Source organism: Silene latifolia, chromosome 10 (assembly GCF_048544455.1).
Source record: "Silene latifolia isolate original U9 population chromosome 10, ASM4854445v1, whole genome shotgun sequence".
Taxonomy (NCBI): domain Eukaryota; kingdom Viridiplantae; phylum Streptophyta; class Magnoliopsida; order Caryophyllales; family Caryophyllaceae; genus Silene; species Silene latifolia.
Genome location: NC_133535.1, coordinates 19,864,479 through 19,886,001, shown reverse-complemented (window position 1 = coordinate 19,886,001; position 21,523 = coordinate 19,864,479). Strand labels below are relative to the sequence as shown.

Here is a 21,523-nt window from a genome sequence, read left to right as displayed (position 1 = left end):
AGACAGATTATTTATAAATTATACTACATAAGACTACTTGTTAAAGGTAACTATTTTATACTTGGAACGTTTTAGTATAATATACTCCGTAATATAAATAATATAATTATACTGATAGCTTAAAAGTTTAAGCTACTCTCAAGTAGTATAACATAATTACGTTTACTTTTAAGTGATCTCATGATAAAGACGATTCTACGCTCTAACGTTCCTACAATAAAATTTGTAAAATCTTTCTTTGGCCAAATTGACAAATTGGTAAAAAAAGCAAGGGTTAGTGGACAAATTGGTAAAAAAAGTTTCTTTTTGGACAAATTGGTAAAAAAAATGGAGGATTGGACAAATACACAAAAAAAAAAAAAAAAAAAATAAATAAATTGTAATCCAATTAATTAGCACAAATTATCATTTAAGACGGGTATGTCCGTATTAAGTTTAATACGGGTCAAATAGTACGAACAAAACAAAAACAAAATGCATGAGAAAAACGCAACAAATTTGTCTTATATGCACACGTGAGATATACTCGACCCGTTTTAATCTTAAGACGGATATAGTTGTTCATGGGTTCGGGCCGAGTCGGTTAGGGTCGAGTCAATTTCGGACTCGTTGGTTTCGGATCGGGTTATTTCGATTCAGGTAATTTTCGGGCCAACTATTATCAAGTTATTCGTGGATAATAACCCGTTTGACTCGACTCGGTGTGAAAATGACCCAAATTTTCTTGACGAGTAAATGACCCGACCCGAAATGACCCGATCTAAGATCACCCAACCTAAAAAATGAGCCGACAAAATCTAACTTTAATTTAACCAAAAAAAACTTAAAATGACTTTTTTTATCTTAATCATTGACCCGAAAATGGGCCGAAAAATATATCGCACATACCCGAAACCAAAAATGACTCGACACGAATTAACCCAAAAAAAATGCGAAACCGAACAAACTTGACCTGCGCTGGCCTGACCCGTTTGCCAGATGTACCGAATAAACCCAACCCGAACTCGACCCGTCACCCGAACTCAAGCCCCGAAACCCGAATTAACCCAACCCACCGTAACCCGACTCGAATATTTATTGTTGCAAACCGGTTGGCCCGAAAAGGACCTCAACCCGAGATAACCCGGCCCGATCCGAAACTAGTAAACTCGAAAGTGACTCGATCTGAACCCTTAAAAACGGGTCGAATATATCTTATTGCATTTTTCTCATGCATTTTGTTTTTGTTTTATTCCGACTACTCGACCCATATTAAACGTAATACGGATATACCCGCCTTAAATGATCATTTGTGCTAATTATTTGGACAATCATTTCTTTTTTGGTGTATTTGTCCATCCCTCCATTTTTTTTTACCAATTTGTCCAAAATGAAACTTTTTTTACCAAATTGTCCATTACCTCTTACTTTTTTTACCATTTTGTCAATTTGGCCTCTTTAGGTAAAATAGATCCTCAAAATATTTTCAGCTTGTGTTTTTTCCCACTTGACCAAACAAGTTTTTTAAATTATAAAATTTGATGAACACGTTATGAAACACTCACATTATTAGACATAAAAATTAGGACAAAAATAATTGGAGGGTAAAATCGCGTGCAATACGTGTTAGACTATTGGTATGAATTCTGATCCTTTTCTGGCCCATCCTCCTCCTACTAAAATAATCAAATAAATCATCGTATTTTATCAAATGAGGAGGATGAAAATGTATTGTTCAAAAATGAGTTTATGTAAAATGTTTGTTTTCTTATGTTTGGAGCAAAGTCGATAATTAGAGGCAATTCGCTACAGAAAGAATTAATTATACAAAGGCCGGGTCTAAGTGTCCTCAGGAACAATTTTGTGCAAGTTATCACATATAATTTTTTTATACATATTTAAAAGATTTACTCACACTTATTTGCGCACCAAAAATAGCGATTACGAGTATTAATCATTGAAAAAAATTATACAGATGTCACTACTCAGCAGGGAGAGCAAGAATTGGTTACATCGTACGTGAGTGCGTCCGTACCATCCTTAGTTGGTACTACTACTTGGTAGGCTTAGTACAAATATGGATTAATTTTGGGTGAAGGAAATGGTGGGTTTTGGGGATTTATTATTGTTTAAATATGGTATGTGTCATGGACTCATGGTTGGTGGGTGAGGGTGAAAAATGAGTAAAATTAACTTATTTTTTTGAGAATTAATTTCTCTTTTCTACTTTTTTTTTTTTTTTTTTTTTTTACCTTCTTCTCTCACAACCGATTAAAATATCGGTTATTTTGCGTTATTCACTTATTTTCCGACCCCACGCAATATATACTAAATTAATCGATTATGAGAGGGTAAAAGGAGAAGGTTGGAGGAAAAAGACGTCTGAAATATAATGTGAGAACTTACGTTCATAGGAATTTTTCATTTCCCGTGTTTTTTCAATGGTCTTTTTATACAATGTTTAAGTTTAATTTTAATAATCTTTAATTATGGAATAAAATCAAAATATCTATATAATGGACGGATGGAACTTGATCGTTTTAAAGGTCCTATTTTCCTTTACTTGATCGTAGTAAAAGTCTTATTTAAAAATCAAAACATATAAGCTCAATTAAATTTTAATTTTTGACATTACAAAATCAAAATATAAATAAAAAATTATAAAAACTTAAAAAAAAAAATACATATAAACTCAGTTAAATTGGTTTTGGTTATACAATGCTCTAGTACAACCAGTTGTATAATAGTATTTGTGATTTTTATATATTTTGGAAAAATAAAACTTTTTACGAGTAGGTTTTTATATCACAGACGAATCAGATGAAGTTTTTAAAGTGGTGGACAGATGTTGGTATTAAAGCTTAACTCGATGGAACTCGATACTTATTATCCCTACTTGTCATTCTTGGGTGGCTCACCTAGAGGTGGCAATCGGGTCATTTGGGTCGGTTACGGGTCGGTTCGGTTCATGTCGGTTCATCTTCGGGCCGGGTCATCAACGGATGACAAGTCGGGTCGGGTCATTAGCGGGTCAAAGTCGGGTCGGGTTCTTCGGGTCGGGTCAGCATTTGCCAGCTCTAGGCTCACCCGATGTACTGGTTTGTAGGCTATTATGTACTTGAACATCCCCTTAAACTAAAAGAATAAGAGATTCTCAAATTTTTCCGCCTAAATGAGTTGTTTTATATTGGGTTTTGGGCTTTATTATATCCCACCTTGTCCCCTCTCCTTTTTTGTGAGAAGTCACAAGCTTGTGACGGGAAGGTGTAATCATATAACAACATAACTAGTTTTGGAGCCCGTGAAAATCACGGGATCGTTAATAATTGATTGTGTTTAAGTGTTTAATTTGTGAATAACTTATATGGAGTAGTCCCCCTCTCAATCATTTGTTTAATTTTAATTAAAAAACCACACACAAATAATTAAAAAAAAAAAGTAAATAAATAAACACGACTGGGGGAACGGTATTTTAAAACAAAAGTTTAATACACCAAATTTTTGATTCTGGATGGTACGCAAACCAAAATGTGAATAACTTGGTTGTTTTGAAGTGAGGACACAATCCGTCAAATTGAATTTTCGAGTACTTCTGGTCTTATGGACAATCTTGACGCCATAGAAGTATTGGAACATGAAATTGCGCTCCATTGTCGTCCCTTGTTTTCAAAGGACGGGTAATGTTGGTTTCGACAACCTGGTATCAAATAAGACAATATGAATTGGTATTTTGATGAGATTTTATAGAAAGAAAATCAATGACTCTCAATTTTCTCGTTTTAGTTGCTAATGATTCTTCAATTGTCTGTTCAATTAATGGTTCTTCAATTGTCTCTTTAATTAGCGATTCTTCAATTGTCTCTTTATTATTTAACCATTGATTTGACCGGCTTAAAGATTATAAAATATGAATGGTTTTTTTTCACCAACAAACATTGCATTTTGCCTCTTTATTGCTTGAATGAAGATACTGTTTTTATTGTCGTTTTGGTGCATTTTAAAGTACTTGGCCCTATGTTTATCTTGCAAAGAAACGGCCGTGAACTTTTTATGTGAGCAACTTTAACAACTATTCCAAATAATTCCAAGGAAAGATTACATATATTTAAAATATCCCATTTTGTGTTATAATAATATACTCCGTAGTATATATAAGATTAGATATGGGACAAAAAGTAAGAGAGTAAAGTAAGGATCAAAACTTTATAGGTGAACTCTAATAATTATTATTATTAGTATAAGATGAGCAAAACTAATTACACATTGAAATTAAAACAATGAATTGGAGAATAAGAATCGTTTTCTAACTAATTACTATTTATGCATATTATAACACTATGATAAGATCAAATTGACATGTGTATCGTAATTTGGCTAAACAATTTGATTTGTAACCTGTTTGACAAAGTAAAAATAAAACATAAGTGTTACAAAGGAGACTAAAGTGTATGATAGAGTGAAGGACAATAATGCAACAACATGTCAACAACTTATTAAAGATTTTTGCTACCATTCGATATTTCTAATACACCATTGTAGAAAAATGAAAAACTGACAAAAATGAAAGAGTCATCCAAACCAAGAAAAAAAATCTGTAAAGAAGATCCATAGCCATTATTTCGAATCTCGTGCATTGTTATTGATATGTGAGTATGTCATCCTCTTATAATATTAATACAAACACACATAAAAAAATAACTAATAAAATTCTAATTAATTCAAAACATAATAAAAATAAAAAGTGCAACAATTAATTTAGTTCTCATTCTATAGTTTACCTACCAATTTTTTGAATAAAGTTGAAAATTCATTCTCCTGCAATATTAATATAAACACAAAAAAGTAACTAATAAGATTCTAATTAATTCAAAACATAATAAAAATAAAAAGCGAAATAATTAATTTAGTTCTTTAGCTATACCTTACCTACCAATTTTTTGAATAAAGTTGGAAATTCATTCTCCTGCAATATTAATACAAACACAAAAAATAATAACAAATTAATACAAAACATAAGAAAAATAAAAAATGAAACAATTAGTTTACTTTTCTATGTATACTTTAGGTGCTATTTTTTGAATAAAATTGAAAATTAGGGTGAATATAATAGTTATATATATGAAAAATTCTATTACAAATTCTCTCAAAATTTTATGAATGAAAGAAAAATAAAAAAATATGGTACATAAATAGGAGTATATATAGTAATGATGAAAGGAAAGTTAAAAGGTCATTTCATTAAATAAAGGAAATAAGGGTTATTAAATAAATAAGGTAAATAAATAAATAAAAATTATGAGAGGAGATCAATGGTTTACAATTTTTTTTTTTGTGTGTGTTTATCCCTTATATTTTTTTTAACTTTTTTTACCTTATATTTTTAATTTTCTTAAATTGGTAATCCATATCACTTTTTTTTTACCATGTCACATTAAAAGTTGTCACATCACAATTAAACTTGCAATGTCACATTTTTTTGTTAGCCTTTTAATAAAATTTTATAGATAGAAACTATTATAGGTTTTATAGCCATTATACAACCATAAAATCCAATATATTAATTTTATTTTTAATTTATTTTATGGTATTATTTAATTAGATAATTGATTGTCGAGAAACTCAAGAGGTGAATTAAATAGGAAAAAATATTAATGAAAATTATTGGTGTTAACTGTTAAGTAATATAAAGAGTTTCAGTCAGTTGATTAACATATTATATTATAAAAATTGATTAAATAGAAAAAAAAATTAATTAATTTGGTGGGTGTTAAGTATTATGAAGAGTTTTAATCAATTTATTTCCGTGTTTAATTAAAAAAAATGAATTAAATAGGAAAAAAATGTTAATAAAAATGGTGGGTGGTAAGTAATATGAAGAGTTTTAATTAATAAGTTTTAATTAATTTATTAACATGTTTTATTATAAAAATTTCAATTTTAATTATAAATTATAAATTTTATTAACATGTTTTATCACAAAAATTTCAATTAAAATGTCAATATTAACTATAAATTATGAAATTTTGATGTAATTTCTAAGGTTACATAAATTTGGGAAAACAATATATTTAATATACAAAAATCATTTAAGAATATAGATAATATCTTTTAATATTATAGATAAGTGAACTAAATTAATTTATAGATAAATGAATTAAATTAATGCCATGTAAATAAATTAATGCCGGTTAACAAAATGAGCGGAAAAAGGGGGATTGTCGTTGTCGGTAGGAACAGTGATGATAAGAGACGGGGTAATTGGGTATGAATGTGTATGTGGCATTTGGGTTATGGGGTGCGAGGTGGGCTTCAAATGTCTGCGCGCTTTTTTATCCTACGCGTGGCGTTTCACGTGGGACTTAATTGAACATTTTAGGTTAGCCTTTTAATAGTATTTATAGATAGAATAAAAGGCACACGAAATAATTTAACCCGTGAGTCATGATATAAATCCTTAAATTAGTTTAGACCTAGAAAAAACGTTGGAATGCAGGCGAAAGAAGCCACCCATGACCCACCCCATATAAAAATTAAAAACACCCTTCCAAATTTCTGTTACTCTGTGTCTCTACCACAAGTGTGTGTATATTAATACACTTGAACGTCAACATTTGTGTGTCTTCTGATAGTATAAAGTTGAACCACGCCTCTTCTTCCTTTGTTTACTACTCTTCCTTGCCCTTTCTTACTTGGAGCTTTCTATTTTCTTTTGGTAAAATCTTCCTTCCTCACCAAATCTTCTTGTTTCTTTGATTTTTATACATTATTTCATACTATATATGTCTATAGTTTGATACTTCATACATCTCATTCATTTGTTTGTGGGCGGTATTTAATTAAAGGTAAACAAATGATTTTGACGAATAGAATACTCTTTATGCCATTGTTTCATACTCAATGTTTCATACTTTTTATATGTGTCATAACTTTGGTAGTGCATGTAACTTTGTAGAGAAATTCTTGTGTGGGTCTGGTGTATCACGTCATCGTATAACCTTAGTCAATAAGAAAATTGAAATTAACCAACATTGCCTAAAAATAACTAGGCATAATCTAAGTAAAATAAAAAATAAAGGAGATTTTTTGTTGGTTACGGTGTACGGTGACATGGTAAATTGGAATACCCCTTTTTGCATCCATGATTACTTTGTGGAATGAGAATTGAAGTTTTAGTTAATGCTGCAAAAGAAGGTGTTTTGGGTGTTTTGAATCTGTTCATAAAACTTTGTATTAATTGAGAAACGGGTGTCTTTTTATGTGTAGTTATGAATGTATTTAATTACCTTTGATTATACTCCTCCGTCCCCATCATTTATTTGCCTATTTTATTTTTTGGTATCTCAGTAAATTGTTTAATATATTAATGGGAACGCGCTAAATTGCTGATCTTGCTTTAGTAGGTAACCTGTGATTTGTCTGTGTATACATTATTTGTATATGGGAATTTATATTTGTTTTGAATTATACCTTTTTCTGTGATTTGATCCGGTTTGTTTTAGTGGAATAAATTCTGTAGATTTCCCCAGTTGTAAAAAAAGATCATTGCTAAGAAAAAGTTGATTCCCTTTTTATTGTGTTTTGGGTGCTTTAATGAAGTGTCAATCATTTCTTTGAATTCTCGACACAATTTTCATTAAGGTCGTCCCCAGACAACGCTTTTTGTATGTTCAACAGTTGAGTAAGGTTGCCTATATCCAACCCTTTGATACCGATGTTGAGTTGTTGATGATGTAGATAGCGCTTTAATATTTTCATGAACTTTTAGTTCTATTTTATTTGCAATCAAACATTCCATTAATTAATTGGTTCTTTAGTCTTTAATCTTGATCTGTTTTATGTGAGTAAATCTTCAATTTATTTACACGAATCGAAACAAAAACATAGTATTGGCTGATTGCAGTTGAGTGGTTGATCTAAAAACTTTTAAATGGGAATTTTGTTTGTCTTCTAATTTGTGTGTTCTTTTTATAATTATCTTAAAGGTGTGTGGAGCTTTCTGGAGATTTCTTCTGCTCACATCACTCTGGCCGAGATTTTATCGACCTCTCCTCAGTGGAGGGTCTATAGCGCTGGGATTACACTAGGCTGTTGCTTTACATTTGTCTGCAAAACATTGGTTTCCCGCTTGCCCATCGATTATGGCTAATGTCCCTACATTACCGTCTTCTTAAAGTATTAGAGATGTGAACTTCTATTGTGCTAGTGAATGAAGTGAGGTATTACAATTTACAAAGGAAAAAAAAAGAGAAAAAGAGAAAAAAAAAAAAAAAGTCTGTCATCTACATTTGGAAGTCGTCTTATATTCGTGATTTGAGTATTGGATTAAAAGCAGCTTGTCGATATGGCATTATTCTATTGCTTTGGGATGAATAAGAAGAAAACCAAGGTAAGGATTTGTTATTCTGTGATGTTTTTCCTGTTTTGCAACATGGCCGACTAATATGTAATAACATTTTCTCGTACGGGATGAGTAGTATTTTATTGAATTAGTACATTTGGTATTTGTAAAATTTGAGGCCTGCGCTTGATCTTACGTTTTGATTAGCGACTATCAAATCTATTAGTCGGCCCTGTTTGACAAGATGCATACTTCTGGTCGTTCTGGAGTATATCTAAGCAAATGATGTGCTTTTATGTAGGTTGATGTGAAACCTTTACCCGATGTTGAGAAGAACAATGTGATGAGAACTTTTGAAGTGAAACTGGAGAATCCTGTGAAGGCTTCAGAGCAGCCAAACTCCTTAAGTCTACCAGTGCTATTCAATTTCCCGGAGAATTCTAAGTGCAAGGTCAAATTGTTGAGCCCTAACATTTCGGCTGAGAAAGAGTCTTTCGAGGTGGCATATGAAGGTGAAGATGAGCGTGATGACAAATCGCCAATCAGCCGAGATAACTCTGACTGCAACCTTCAAGCCCAAGATATTGACTCCTTTGGAAGTGCGGTAAATGTCGAAAGTAAAACCAAATATGGAGAAGCTACTGATGAAAGGGTGACTGATTTTGCCATGGTCCAATGTGGGCATGTTAGTGACCCTGGAATGGCTCGGGAAGAGCGATGGGCCCCACCACAGCTCACACGCTCTTGTTCTGCCCTGGATACGAGAGAACTAGCTGAGAAAGTAAAGGGCGCTGATGTTTTTAAAGGATCTCCGTGTAGAAGCCAGTCGTCGGTATTAACTCACAGGAGTGCTGATAAAGTAATGTTAAAGAAGCATTCTTCCAGCCAAATTCTTCCTTCTAGAAGCAGGAAACTCTGGTGGAAATTATTTCTTTGGAGTCACAGAAACTTACAGAAACCACTTAATGCTGATAAAACTAGGGTCTCTCATCTGGTTTCCCTTAATCAGCAGGGCGGCTACTCATCGGACCCCCTTGAACCCAGTAGGGTCCACCAGCTAAGGAAACAGGAATCAGCTGGCTCATCTTCAGAAATATGCAGCTATAAAAGTCGGGATAAGGACAATACTGATGGATTTGAGGGAAGAGTTTCAGGGTTATGGCCTCAAAATCAGTGGGTGGCTTTCTCTAGGGTAGAAGACTGGGTTAAGGATATTGACATCCAACCTGATGCACCGTCGTTTGAAGAACAGAAGGATGAAGAACATATTGAGTTCCCACCTTCTCCCGAGGCAAGCTGTTCGTTCTTAAAAGACGCTACCCATGTGTCTAGATACAACAAAATCAACTTGTCAGAGGAGCTCTTGTATGCTAATAGTGTTGTCCAGTCTCTGAATTCCTCCTCGACTGTGGCTCACATATCAGGATTGGGCTTGAAAGCTATCCCGATGATCGCACAATTCTCAAGTCTCCGAACTGTGAATTTATCAAACAACTCCATAGGTATACACACCTGTTTTTTTTATTGTCATTCTAAGGAGCCTTGTATCAACTGTCACTTATCGGGTATTATTTGTAGACCTGCCAAACGGGTCATATGGTTCTCTGGTTTTTGTGGGTGTCTTGCTATTGAGTCATTTCAGATTGGGGTCAGTTAGTGTCATTTTTGTTTGTTGTTTACACTTTACATTGGGTCTATGGCTCATTTTCGGGTTGTGGATAATAAGTTTTTTCGATTCAAATTAGCAACTTCTGCTAGTTTCAGGGCCTTTAAGGGTTGGCTCATTTTTGGGCAGAGTTATATCGAACGGATCAGTTTGTGTTCTGGTCTATTTTGGTTTTTCTTTACGGGTTGGATTAAGTTTGAGAGCCGTACTTACCTGCCACAGAATAAGTCATTATCTGACAAATCTGTGTCGTGTTTTCTGTTTTACTGTGCAGTCCAAATAACATCTGGATCACTTCCAAGGGGCCTTCACGTTCTGGACTTGTCTAAGAACAGAATCAACTCCATCGATGGACTGAGGGAATTAACCAGATTACGTATTGTTGATTTGAGCTACAACAAAATTTCACGACTTGGACACGGTACTTCCCTTCTGTTCTTTTGCTTCAAAACTCTCGAAACCTAAAATTGTACTAGTTGAAATGTTTTTAAAAAGTCCACACACATCTTGGCGATGCCTTCCTTCTTTTCTACCCATCTTTGAACTACGTTTAACCAAATATGAACCAGTCCGCCAGTCGGTTGGGTTTGAATATCTCTGATCGAGTTCAGGGAAAGATCTCCTTCTAATTTCTGCATGTTACTTGAAAACTATCAGGACTTTCAAATTGCTCACTTCTTAAGGAACTATACTTAGCTGGCAATAAAATCAGTGAAGTTGAGGGGCTCCACAGGCTGTTGAAACTTACTGTTTTGGACATTAGCTTCAACAAGATCACCACGACAAAAGCGTTGGGGCAGCTTGTGGCAAACTACCATTCGTTACTGGGGTTGAACCTGTTGGGAAACCCCATCCAAGGCAACCTAGGCGAGGACCAGCTTCGTAGAGCAGTTTGTGGGCTTCTGCCAAAGCTGGCTTACCTAAACAAGCAGCCCGTCAATCAGCAGAAAGCGCGAGACCTATCCATTGATATTGTCAATAAAGCTTCTTCTAGAAGCAGCAGCTATGGCGCCCGTAGGAAGGTAATCAAGAGAGGAGCTCAAAGCGGAGCTCCTGCTAAGAGCAGTGCGAGTGTGGGGCCTAGAACCAGGAAAAGTTTGAAAAGCCGAGGTAATAAACAGTCCAGCTTGAAAACAAGAGCATAGGAGGAAGCTTCTAATGCAACCGGAAATGTGCTGCTGAAAATTTGAGAGCTTTATTTTAGTTCATATGAATTGTTACCTTGTTATTTACTTTATGAATTGTGAGCATTGAACATTTACTTGATTTCCAACCAGCAATTGAAGATTTATGATTGAATAAAATCATTTCCAATTTTTTGAGTCAAAGATGAAACACAAGCTGGTACTGCAAGAAGAACATAGTTTCACAGGATATTAATAGATAAAATCGCGATACATTACTAAGAATAACACACGAGTTAAAATAAAGGTTACAATCATACATCCTTCTAAACTTAAAACATAATACTACAAAGGAGAAACATAACTACTAGGAATATTAGGATCTGATCACGAACAAGCTACAGTCGAAGAACATGTTAGCATACATACTAAAAACCTCATTAATGCCGCACTTCTGTCTAGTATGACAGAAATTACTAAACCACTGATATGTGGAACCTTGCCAGAAAACCCTGCATTACATGTGTCGAGAATTGTACTGAGCATAAACTTCCCAAGGCGCAAACTTCATATCCTAGAAATGTTTGGTGGCCTTCCTCTGCTTCTCTTGCAACCTCTCTCGGAATTGAATCCCTTGTTCAAATTCTTTGGCGGCCTGCCTCTGCTTCTCTTGTTACCTGTCTCAGAATCAAATTCCTTGTTCAAATTCTTTGGCGGCCTGCCTCTGCTTCTCTTGTTAACTGTCTCAGAATCAAATTCCTTGTTCCAATTCTTTGGCGGCCTGCCTCTTTTTCCATACCAGCCATTCTTAGGCAGCCTGCCTCTTTGTTGATGGCCGTAATTCTCAGGCTCGGAGGCTACTCCCATATTCATTCTCTTTGGCGGCCTCCCTCGTTTGCTATTGCCACCATTCTCACACTTAACAGATAACTCAAGGTTACGAAGCCATTCCATATACAGTTCATCATCACCATCTTGGATATCTGCAAACTGAGACAGCGTGCCGCTTTCTCTATTGCCACGATTCTCAAATTTTCCAAATTCCCCAAATATGTTATTCTCTGACTCTGACTCGGCTTCTACTATGGTCTTCTTAGGCGGCCTGCCTCTTTTTCGGTAGCCACTCATAGGCTTAAGCTCATTCTCAGTCTCAAAGTCTGCACCCACCTTGCCTCTTTCTCTATTGCCACCGTTCTCAAATTTTTCAAAATCCCAAACCAGGTCTTTCTCTGACTCAGACTCGGTTTCAAAAATGTTCTTAGGTGGTCTGCCTCTTTTTCGATAGCCGCCATTCATAGGCTTAAGCTCATTCCCAGGCTCGGAGTCTGCTCCCACATTTATTCCCTTTGGCGGCCTTCCTGGTTTTCTATTTCCAGCATTCCTACATTTGCCGGATAACTCAAGGCTACGAAGCCATTTCAAATACTGTTCATCTCCATCGGTGATTCCCTCAAAGTAAGGCAGCCTTCCTCTTTTTCTATAGCCACCATTCTCAGATTTGGCAAATACTCCAATGGGGTCATTCTCAGACTCGGACTCAGACTCAGACCTGATTATTTCACATGTGTTCTTACGCGGCCTCCCTCTTTTTTTGGTAGCACCATCCTTGGAGCTTGAGTGATAGGGCACTGGTGATGATTGAATGAATGAACCATTCTTGGAACAATCGTAGTTATCAGACATAGCACTATCCTCCGCCTCATACTCAATTACCGGACTCCTATTCTTTGGTGGCCGGCCTCTTTTTCTTTTGCCACCATTCACAGAGCTGCCGAAAATCCCAGCTTTATCCCCTTGGTTGCTTCTGCTACCAATACCATAGTTGCACTTAAGCGATTGCAAATAATCCTCATCGAATTCATCACTAGTTTGGATTTTTTCATCGAGTCCAGCGTTACTTTGGATATCCTCCTCCAAAAACCTATCATTTATCTTCTTAGCACTAGTCTTCCTTTTCCACTTTCCTTCCTTCTCCGAGGCATATCCGCTATGATACTGAGAAGACTCTGAACTATAAGCAGTATGCATTTCAGCCTCGTCCACTAGAAAATCTTCATCACTCACCTTATCATCACTCTCCAAAGATTCCAAGGGGCCATCACTAGCAGCACCACTATCTTCAGAAGCAACACCATGGTCACTACAACCTTTGGAACTAGCTTTAGACGGACCAGGTTGGAAGTCAGTAGCAGCACCATCAGCATCATCTCCGTCTTCATTATTGTCAAAACCAGCACCTAATGGGTTCCATCTTTCCCCCACTACTTGGACAGAATCATCGCTACTTTCCTCAAAACTCACATCAACATTTCGGGTACTCTCCTTTTCTCCCACCACAGAAGTTCGCTTCAAATACGTGGATTCATCCACAACAACGACATTCTCTTCATCATTATCATCACCACCACCACGACTAGGATTTCTCATTTTCGCTGCATTCTTCTTCCAGTGTTCATTCCTAGCAGCTAGACGAGCCCTCTTGTTTTTCTCTCTCAGCTCCTTCTCCCTTCGCTCTCTTTGTTTTCGAGACCTACTTGCTACTGGCATTGACTCCATTTTCTCGCATCAAATCAAGCAACAATTGCTACAAAGTATGGGGTTTTTTTAGTATTAGGAAACAATTACACAAATTCTGCAACATGTATCTTCAACACAATGTAATTTGCTCAATATGGCAGCCTAAAACTCAAGAACATGTAAATTTACTGAAAAAATCTTGGGTCCTCTCGGAGAATCGTACTCCTTCACCTAAATTAAGTTTACCAAAGAATTTTTCAAATTTACTCATGTGATAGTACATTAGTCATACATCAACATAATTCTACGTACCCTCCGTCTTAATCATTTGTTTACCACATTTATTATAATACCACTTACAAACAACAAGAAAAAGGTAGATAAATAATTGGGACGGAAAAAATATTCGTCATGACAAAAATGAAATTCAAAGATAAGGATATAATTTAAGAAGAAAACTAAAAAAAATTACTTGAAGGGTAATTACCCTCAATTATCAGTAAAAATGACAGACTAGCAACATTTTATAAGATTTAAACAGAGAAATTTGGGAAAATCACAAACATGAAACAACCCATATGCCATAACAAATTTACAATTTACTCAAATTTACTCATGTGATGGTGCATTACTCATACATCAACATAATTCTACATACTCTCCGTCTTAATCATTTGTTTAACTTTTATTAAAATATCACTTACAAACGATAAAAAAAGGTAGATAAATTATTGGGACAGAGAGAATATGCGTCAGGACAAAAATGAAATTCAAAGATAAGGACATAATTTAAGAAGAAAACTAAAAAAAAATTACTTGAAGGGTAATTTACCATCAATTATCAGTAAAAATCACAGACTAGCAACATTTAGTAGGAATCTAAACAGTGAAATTTGGCAAAATCACAAACATGAAACTACCCATATGCCATAACAGAATTTAACAGAAGTAGGAAGAAATTCATACCAAGGTTATGCAGAAGATTGGGTAAGATTTGTTGATGAAAATGAGAGGAAGAAAGAGATTTGGTAAAGTGCATTTAGGTTTAATGAATAAAACAGTAGAAAGAGAAAAATGGATACTATTTTGATTTTTAGACTGAGAGCATTCATTAGATGCCAACAGCCATTGTACTTTCATACTGTTACACACGCAACACAACACATAATGCATGCTGTACTTGTAGTCTTGACGTCTTGTACGTAAACATGTACCGGCCTTGGAAGTGTAGAACGGGTCAATCGGGTCGAGTTAGAGGTGGATTAGTTTAAATTTGGGTTTGTGTTATTTATGAGTTTGTTTAAGTTATTTACGAATAATGATTAGTTTGTAATAATAGGCATTCGGGTTTCGGTTCAGGTCAAGCTCGTCCATAGTTTGGATATCGGTTCGGGATATTCGGGTTGGGTCACTCAAGTCATGTTAAAACAACAACCTCAAACACAATGGCCCTTATGGATCAATCAATACTCATCTTACCAGTAGCTACCTAGCTTAGATTTATCGTTTTATTTACCTATATCAGTCTTTCTTACTCCCGATGTTTAAATTGACAACATTTCTAAATTATAGGCGTAAAATTTGGAAAATGGATAATAGGACATTACATGGAAACGGGAATGAATTCTCTCCATTTCATCTCATAATCTCTTTAAATAATAATTTCTCCTTTCACCCTAATTTTTCTTTATTTTTATGCGTAAATTTAGAATCGTTAGATGTTGTCAAAATGCAATCCAGACCATTAATAGGAACTTGTCCCTCCATTTCTTTTTAGGAAATGGAGAGAAAAAGGATTGTACATCACTATTACTTCCCACTTAATGAGTTTTTGTGTATTTTTTTAGTTCTATAGTGTATACAAATTGCATTTTAGTTTTATTGCGTTAAAAGTCAAATTTTTATGAGTTTATATGTGGAGTTATAATGTAACTTTTTTAAATTAATGTTTAAGTAAATGAACTCAAAAAATTTATAATAAAATTCAATTTTTTAAAAATAAACTCAAAAACTTTATCTTAATACTCAAAAATTATACAATCAGATGTATTACATCAGATGTATAATCCACTTACTGGAGTTCAGTTCATTTTAGATTAGTTCGGTATAATTTGTATTGTATATAAGTTCAGTTTAAACCCAATAAATTCAGTTCAATTTAGTCTATTTTAGTCCAAAAAAACGGTGTCTAACACTTTTTCTTTTATTCTTTAAAATATTATGCCAACACTTAAAATTTAGACAATCACTATAACTAGTGGCTGACATTATCTTATTGCAGAATTATATGAAAAACAAGTGCTTTTCTTAATTAACCATACATGTAAGCTATAGTCCGGAGAAATAAGCTATAGCCTTGCCCTTGCTGGATCCTCGTGCTCACTGAATGGGTCAGATTGATCTAGTTTCAATTTATAGCATCCCAATCAACTCGCCCCAGTCGGCCCTGTCTCTACATAAACCTGTTAAATAAAATATTTTTTCTGCAAAAAGATAGCTCATTTATTATTAACAATAAATGAATACTTTTTTTATAAAATAGACTATCTCATAGTTATGGTGTGAGACCATCTTATTCTAAATTTGTGTAAGTTGTATAGTGTTTGAATGTTTGAGACTCGTATTATCATTCGCAAACTTGGGCATGGTGATTCTCACTCATACCCCGCTCCACTGACATCCACGACTCTAAAACTGGTGTAGTAAATATTGGGAATTTTTTGGCAAATTGGAGTTAATTAGCAAAATAATTATGAAATTGGGGTTCCTTTGAAACGTCATCACTTTCATTTTTTTTTCCAATTTTTAGGCAAAGTCGCTAAGTTTCTTAGCGGCTTTGTCCCCTTGTCATTTTTCAGATGACAGATGCCATAAGTTTATGAAAAATAAAGAAATAGGGAAGCCGCTAACTTTCTTAGCGGATAAAGTGGTTGTTCATTTCTAGAATAGACTGCCATCAGTGTTTGAAGGTGACAGTTTTTTTTTTTTTAAAAACAAAAAGGTGAATAGTGAAACCCCTAGGTTTCATAGCAGCTTTACTATTCACTTAATGGCTTACTATAAAAACTGATGACGTGGACATCATTGGGCAAAATAGTTTCAAAGGAACCCAATTCCCTAATTATTTTGCTAATCAACATCTATTTGCCAAAAAATTCAAATATTGGAGCAGGAAACTATTTCCATCTTGGTTTGCATGCGGTCAAAAGTAACGGTCCATTTACGAGCTGTGGTGTCATCAGCATCGCCATCATGATCAAATACATTATGTTACCATGCTATGCAGTAATGCAGATTCTATAAACATGAAACACAAGCTGGCACTGCATAAAGTACATAGTTTCACAGGATATTCCGTAGCCAAAACCACGAATCGTTACTAAGATTAATAACCACACAAGTAAAATAAAGGTTACAGTCATACAGTCATTGAACAAGTTAGCATACATACTAAAAACATCACTAGTGCCACAATTCCGTCTAGTATGACAGATTAAATTATTAAAACACTGATTTGCGCAACTTTGTGCAGAAACCCTGCATTACATATCTCGAAATTGTACTGAACATAAAAGTCCAAAGGCGCAAACTTCATTTCCTGGACATCGTTTGTAGCCTTCTGCTTCTCCTGCAACATCTCTCAGAATCAAATCCCTTTTTCCAATTCTTTGGCGGCCTGCCTCTTTTTCCATAGCCACCATTCTTAGGCAGCCTGCCTCTTTGTCGATGGCTGTCAATCTTAGGCTCGGAGCCTACTCCCACATTCATTCCCTTCAGCGGCCTCCCTCGTTTTCTCTTTCCCGCACTCCCACATCCGCTGGATAACCCATGGCTACGAAGCCATTCCAAATACAGTTCATCCCCATCGTTGATATCCTCAAAGTGAGACAGCATTCCTCCTTTTCTACCGCCACCATTCTCAGATTTGCCAAATTCTCCAATCGAGTCTTTGTCTGCCTCCGAATCAAAGCTGATTACTTCAATTTTATTCTTAGGCGGCCTACCTCTTTTTTGGTAGCACCACTCTTAGAATTCAGGTGAAATGAATTCCCTGGACTCCTATTCTTTCGCGGCCAGCCTCTTTTTCTTTTGCCACCATTCACAGAACTGCAGAAAATCTCAGCATTCTCCCCTTGGATGCTGTTGCTGCTGCTACCATGGTGGCAGCTAAGAAATTGCAAATAATTGTCATTAAATTCATCCAAAAACCTCTCATTTATCTTTTTAGCTTTAGCCTTCTTTTTCGACTTGACTTCATTCTCCGAGACATACGAGGACTCTGAAGAGTCTGAACTACAAACAGTATGCATTTCAGCCTCGTCCACCCTAAAATCATCACTCACATTATCATCATCCGAAGAAGATTGCACGGGAGATGAGCACTGCCCATCAGTACTATAACCACCACTACCTTGAGAACTGTTTTAGCAGGATTTTCCTGAAGGGATCCGGCTTAGTTATATAGTGATCAGGGTATCTAGTTCTATAAGATTAGAATGGTATGAATAAATGACAAAGAAAGAAATAAGTATAAAGAATAACGTTTTTATTATTTTGATAGACCGGGCACAATGTTGTATGAATATCTGAATGCTCAAGAGTGAAAAAAAAGATAAAGTATAGATAAAATTAACTAACAATGAATATCTTTACAATTGTTAAATTCTCCTATTTATAGTTCTATCCCTCCTTAACGTTATAATGAGCAACGTTTATAATCAGCAACCTCTTCCCCAAATTGTAGGAGTCATTTAGGAATAATAGGGCACGCTTCCTATTAGCTCGCTTGACCCGTTCTCAACTCAACCAATCCTTAGCTTTTTCTCTTCTTTCCGTCCAGATTCATGGATTAAATAGTTTTAGGTTTGGACTTGGTCTTCCTTGAGAATAGGGCACGGTTATTTGGCTTATACAATCGCATTTCTTGTTTATCTGCTCAATCCAGGCTATTTTTAGTAATCCGCCAAGCTATGATATCGACTATCGAGGCTTCTCTTCCAGGATTTAGTAGTCTTCTTGCCATAATATTCTTCACCAGCTAGATAGTAGTTAGTCTTGTCCGGTCTTCGTCTCAATCAATCGACTTTATTGAGTCGGACCAGGTTATGGTCGACCAGGTTAAACTGGGCCTAACAATTGCCCCTTGACATTTTACCCGTCTTTGGGTCGGGCCCGGGGTGAAATGTCAATTTTTACGGGCTAAACAATAAAGAGACTTACACTTAATCAATGACTCTTAGACTCCTAGTTACCGTTGGACACTATAACGGCTAGGTGATGTCATCTTTGAGAGTTTTGCAATCCCTAGGGTTTTCACACCGTTATAGATTTTCTATAAATACGGTATTTAGGGCAAGATTATCTTTCACCAAATTTCCTCCACTTTCTTTGCTAAATATTCTTCTAAAATTCTTCTGGAATTCTTCCATACTTCTCAAGTAATCATTCGTATTTTCTCAACAATTTCTATAATAAATCAAACACTTAAGAACATGGGAGCAAAGAAACGCCCTACATCCGAGAAAGTTCTTTGCTGCGAGCCCGAACCTATAAACGTCCGGGAAGAAGAAGTGATGGAGATTGATCCTCGCTCTTTCATTTGTTGCTTTTAAGTACCAGGATTCATTTTTTTTCACCGCCCTTCAATCTTTGGATCCTTACTTTCTGAAGAGAACTTGTTGAAAACAAATTATGACAAGATACTAAGGGAGAAGAAAATAATTCCTGAATCGACCGAGGTATGGATTCTCGAGTCTTGTCCGATTAGGGCTAACGGGTATCACCTGGTTGGTTTGTATTTTCGAATGGGCATTCAAAGCAGTGTAAGTTACCTTTTACTCCCTTAATGATTGACACCATCCGTGCTATGGAAGTGTCACCTTTTCAGATTATGCCGATGGTTTGGAAACTTGTTCATTCCATAGAAAATTTATGCGCTAAACACAATCTTGTGATTACTCTCAATGATATTAAGGCAGTATATCATTTTAAAAATCCTTCTGTTGGTCGTTTTAATTTGAGAATTAAGTCAAAGATGACTCCATTAATTACTAACCTGGATTCTGGAGACGACAAGAGTTGGGCAAAGACTTTCTGTTTATCCGGATGAGACTCGGGATCGGGCTTTGATTACGAGATATCCTCCTTTGGAGAGTGGTAGGTTTCTGTACTTTTATTTTGTAGTTATATTGAATGAGAGTGAGGTACATAAATCTTACCTGTATATTTTGTTTTTGTAATGTTTGTAGCTCCTGATTGGAATCACGATCCTCTAGATGAAGAGGCTATTGCAAGGATAGATGCTTTCCTTGCCATTCCTGAGGAAGAGAGGACTGGCCGGCTTGCTTGGGCGGGGAATTGTTGCCCCGGTATATGAAGACCAAGCCGATCGGGGTTAAAGTACCCAAAGGCAAGCCTAGTTCTCCGCTCTTTCTGTACGTCTTCGCTTGCTTTTATGTTGGTTTGTTGTCTTTTGTCACTTTTTGGTTTGGTATTTACGTATATTTTTTATATATCCAGTGTTTAGATCTTCTCGCTAGGTGGCTAGCTTTTTCGCAAAGGATTTGAAGGTGGGGTGGCTAGGATTCTTTGAGCGGTCCAAGAGCCAGAAACTAGTGGGAGTGACAAGACTTTGGATATCCCGATTTCGATGTCCAGCCTCCTCAAGATCCGCCCAGGATAGTGTCACCAGAGGTCATCCAGGCTCAAAAAAGAAAGAGGGAGGATGATATTCTGGAAGAGGAGGAAGGAGGGAAATGACCTATCCCGGCTCAGCCACTCAGGAGTATAAGGCAAGTGCCTGCTAGGATTGATGACATGGATGATGCCCGGGCTCGGATAGATGAGTTTTCTGCAAAGATGAGCGACCAACTATTGTCTGCTAGTACCCTTGATTCGTCTACCAGGGTGGTTTCTATTCTGACTTCTCTTGTAACAAGGGTCTTGAACTCGCTTCCCGTGCTAGAGAGGTTAGTTGTAGAGGGATATTTTTTATTGTTTATGTGCTTTTTGTTTTACCTTGTATTTGCCTAATTGATTTTGTATGTACGCAGGGGTTGGATCTTTGGTCAAGCTCGCTTGTCGGCTTAGGGACGCCTGTGCCAAGGTTACCGATTTGGAGGAAAAGCTGGATAGGCTAAACCGTGACCGCACTCATCCGGGGTAATGAAGTGGTGCTCCAATCTCGGTTAGCGGACTAAGGAGTCAACCAGGGCTGCTATAGTTTGTGAGGTGGTGCGAAAAATGCCGAGAAGGTGTCAGTGGAGTTGGAGGCCGAGAAGCAGGCAATGCGGGATCGGTTGAAAAAGAATGAGGAGCTGCTGTGAAAAGGAGTTAGTGGAGGCGAGGTTGGGCGATGCTCAAGACTTCTTCGGAAAAGGTCGGGTTGATGCTATGAGGGACCCGAGAATCGACCGGGCTGATTGGAATCCGGACCGAGATGAGACATGACTCTGGATGCTCGTATCCCGACTTGGCCAACATGGGTCAAGAAGAAGAAGTGGATTCTCCTCCTTCCAAGGCAAAGTCTGGTGATCAGGAGATGGTGGATGGTTGTGAGTCGGTTACTGGCTCAAAAATAACTTAGTTTTTTCTTTTGGGTTTTGGTCTATCCAGGGGGAATGTCCCTGGAATGAATATTTAGAGTATATCAGAAACTTTTTTGGCTCATCCAGGGGGGATGTCCCTGGAATGGATGGTTATTAGGTAGGGCCAATTATTTTGGGTGAATAAATATTTGGTCTTTGTTTTGCTTCTTTTTGTGTTTTGACAAAGTACTTTTGTGATGTTAGACGTGTACTGGATCTGGCCAGTTATACGACTGGATCAGCCAATTTTTTTCGACTGGATCAGGCCAGTTATTCGACTGGATCAGGCCAGTTTAATGTGTTATGGGTGGGG

At 36.2% G+C, this 21,523-nt stretch overlaps 3 protein-coding genes across 5 annotated transcripts; 1 reads left to right on the top strand and 2 right to left on the bottom strand.

Moving 5' to 3' along the window:
• Window positions 1–6,425: 6,425 nt before the first annotated feature.
• On the top strand, window positions 6,426–11,302 carry LOC141605320 (uncharacterized). 3 transcript variants are annotated; one of them, XM_074424030.1, is made up of 5 exons: window positions 6,426–6,691; window positions 7,962–8,365; window positions 8,619–9,819; window positions 10,258–10,404; window positions 10,641–11,302. In XM_074424030.1, exons 2-5 carry the CDS (start codon window positions 8,321–8,323, stop codon window positions 11,126–11,128), a joined length of 1,881 nt encoding a protein of 626 aa, XP_074280131.1. In that variant the 5' UTR covers window positions 6,426–6,691; window positions 7,962–8,320; the 3' UTR covers window positions 11,129–11,302. The 3 variants fall into 3 exon arrangements, with proteins under 3 accessions (XP_074280131.1, XP_074280132.1, XP_074280133.1); XM_074424031.1 differs by having other exon boundaries at window positions 6,640–6,821; XM_074424032.1 differs by lacking the exon at window positions 6,426–6,691 and adding an exon at window positions 7,024–7,170.
• A 34-nt stretch (window positions 11,303–11,336) lies between these two features.
• On the bottom strand, window positions 11,337–14,776 carry LOC141605319 (uncharacterized). The gene is made up of 2 exons (XM_074424029.1): window positions 14,591–14,776; window positions 11,337–13,691 (listed from the first exon to the last, which is right to left on the bottom strand). Exon 2 carries the CDS (start codon window positions 13,661–13,663, stop codon window positions 11,675–11,677), a length of 1,989 nt encoding a protein of 662 aa, XP_074280130.1. The 5' UTR covers window positions 13,664–13,691; window positions 14,591–14,776; the 3' UTR covers window positions 11,337–11,674.
• A 2,171-nt stretch (window positions 14,777–16,947) lies between these two features.
• Window positions 16,948–18,044, bottom strand: LOC141605318 (uncharacterized). The gene is made up of 2 exons (XM_074424028.1): window positions 17,703–18,044; window positions 16,948–17,628 (listed from the first exon to the last, which is right to left on the bottom strand). The coding sequence occupies exons 1-2, from the start codon at window positions 17,932–17,934 to the stop codon at window positions 17,216–17,218; spliced, it is 645 nt and encodes a 214-aa protein (XP_074280129.1). The 5' UTR covers window positions 17,935–18,044; the 3' UTR covers window positions 16,948–17,215.
• Window positions 18,045–21,523: the final 3,479 nt, after the last annotated feature.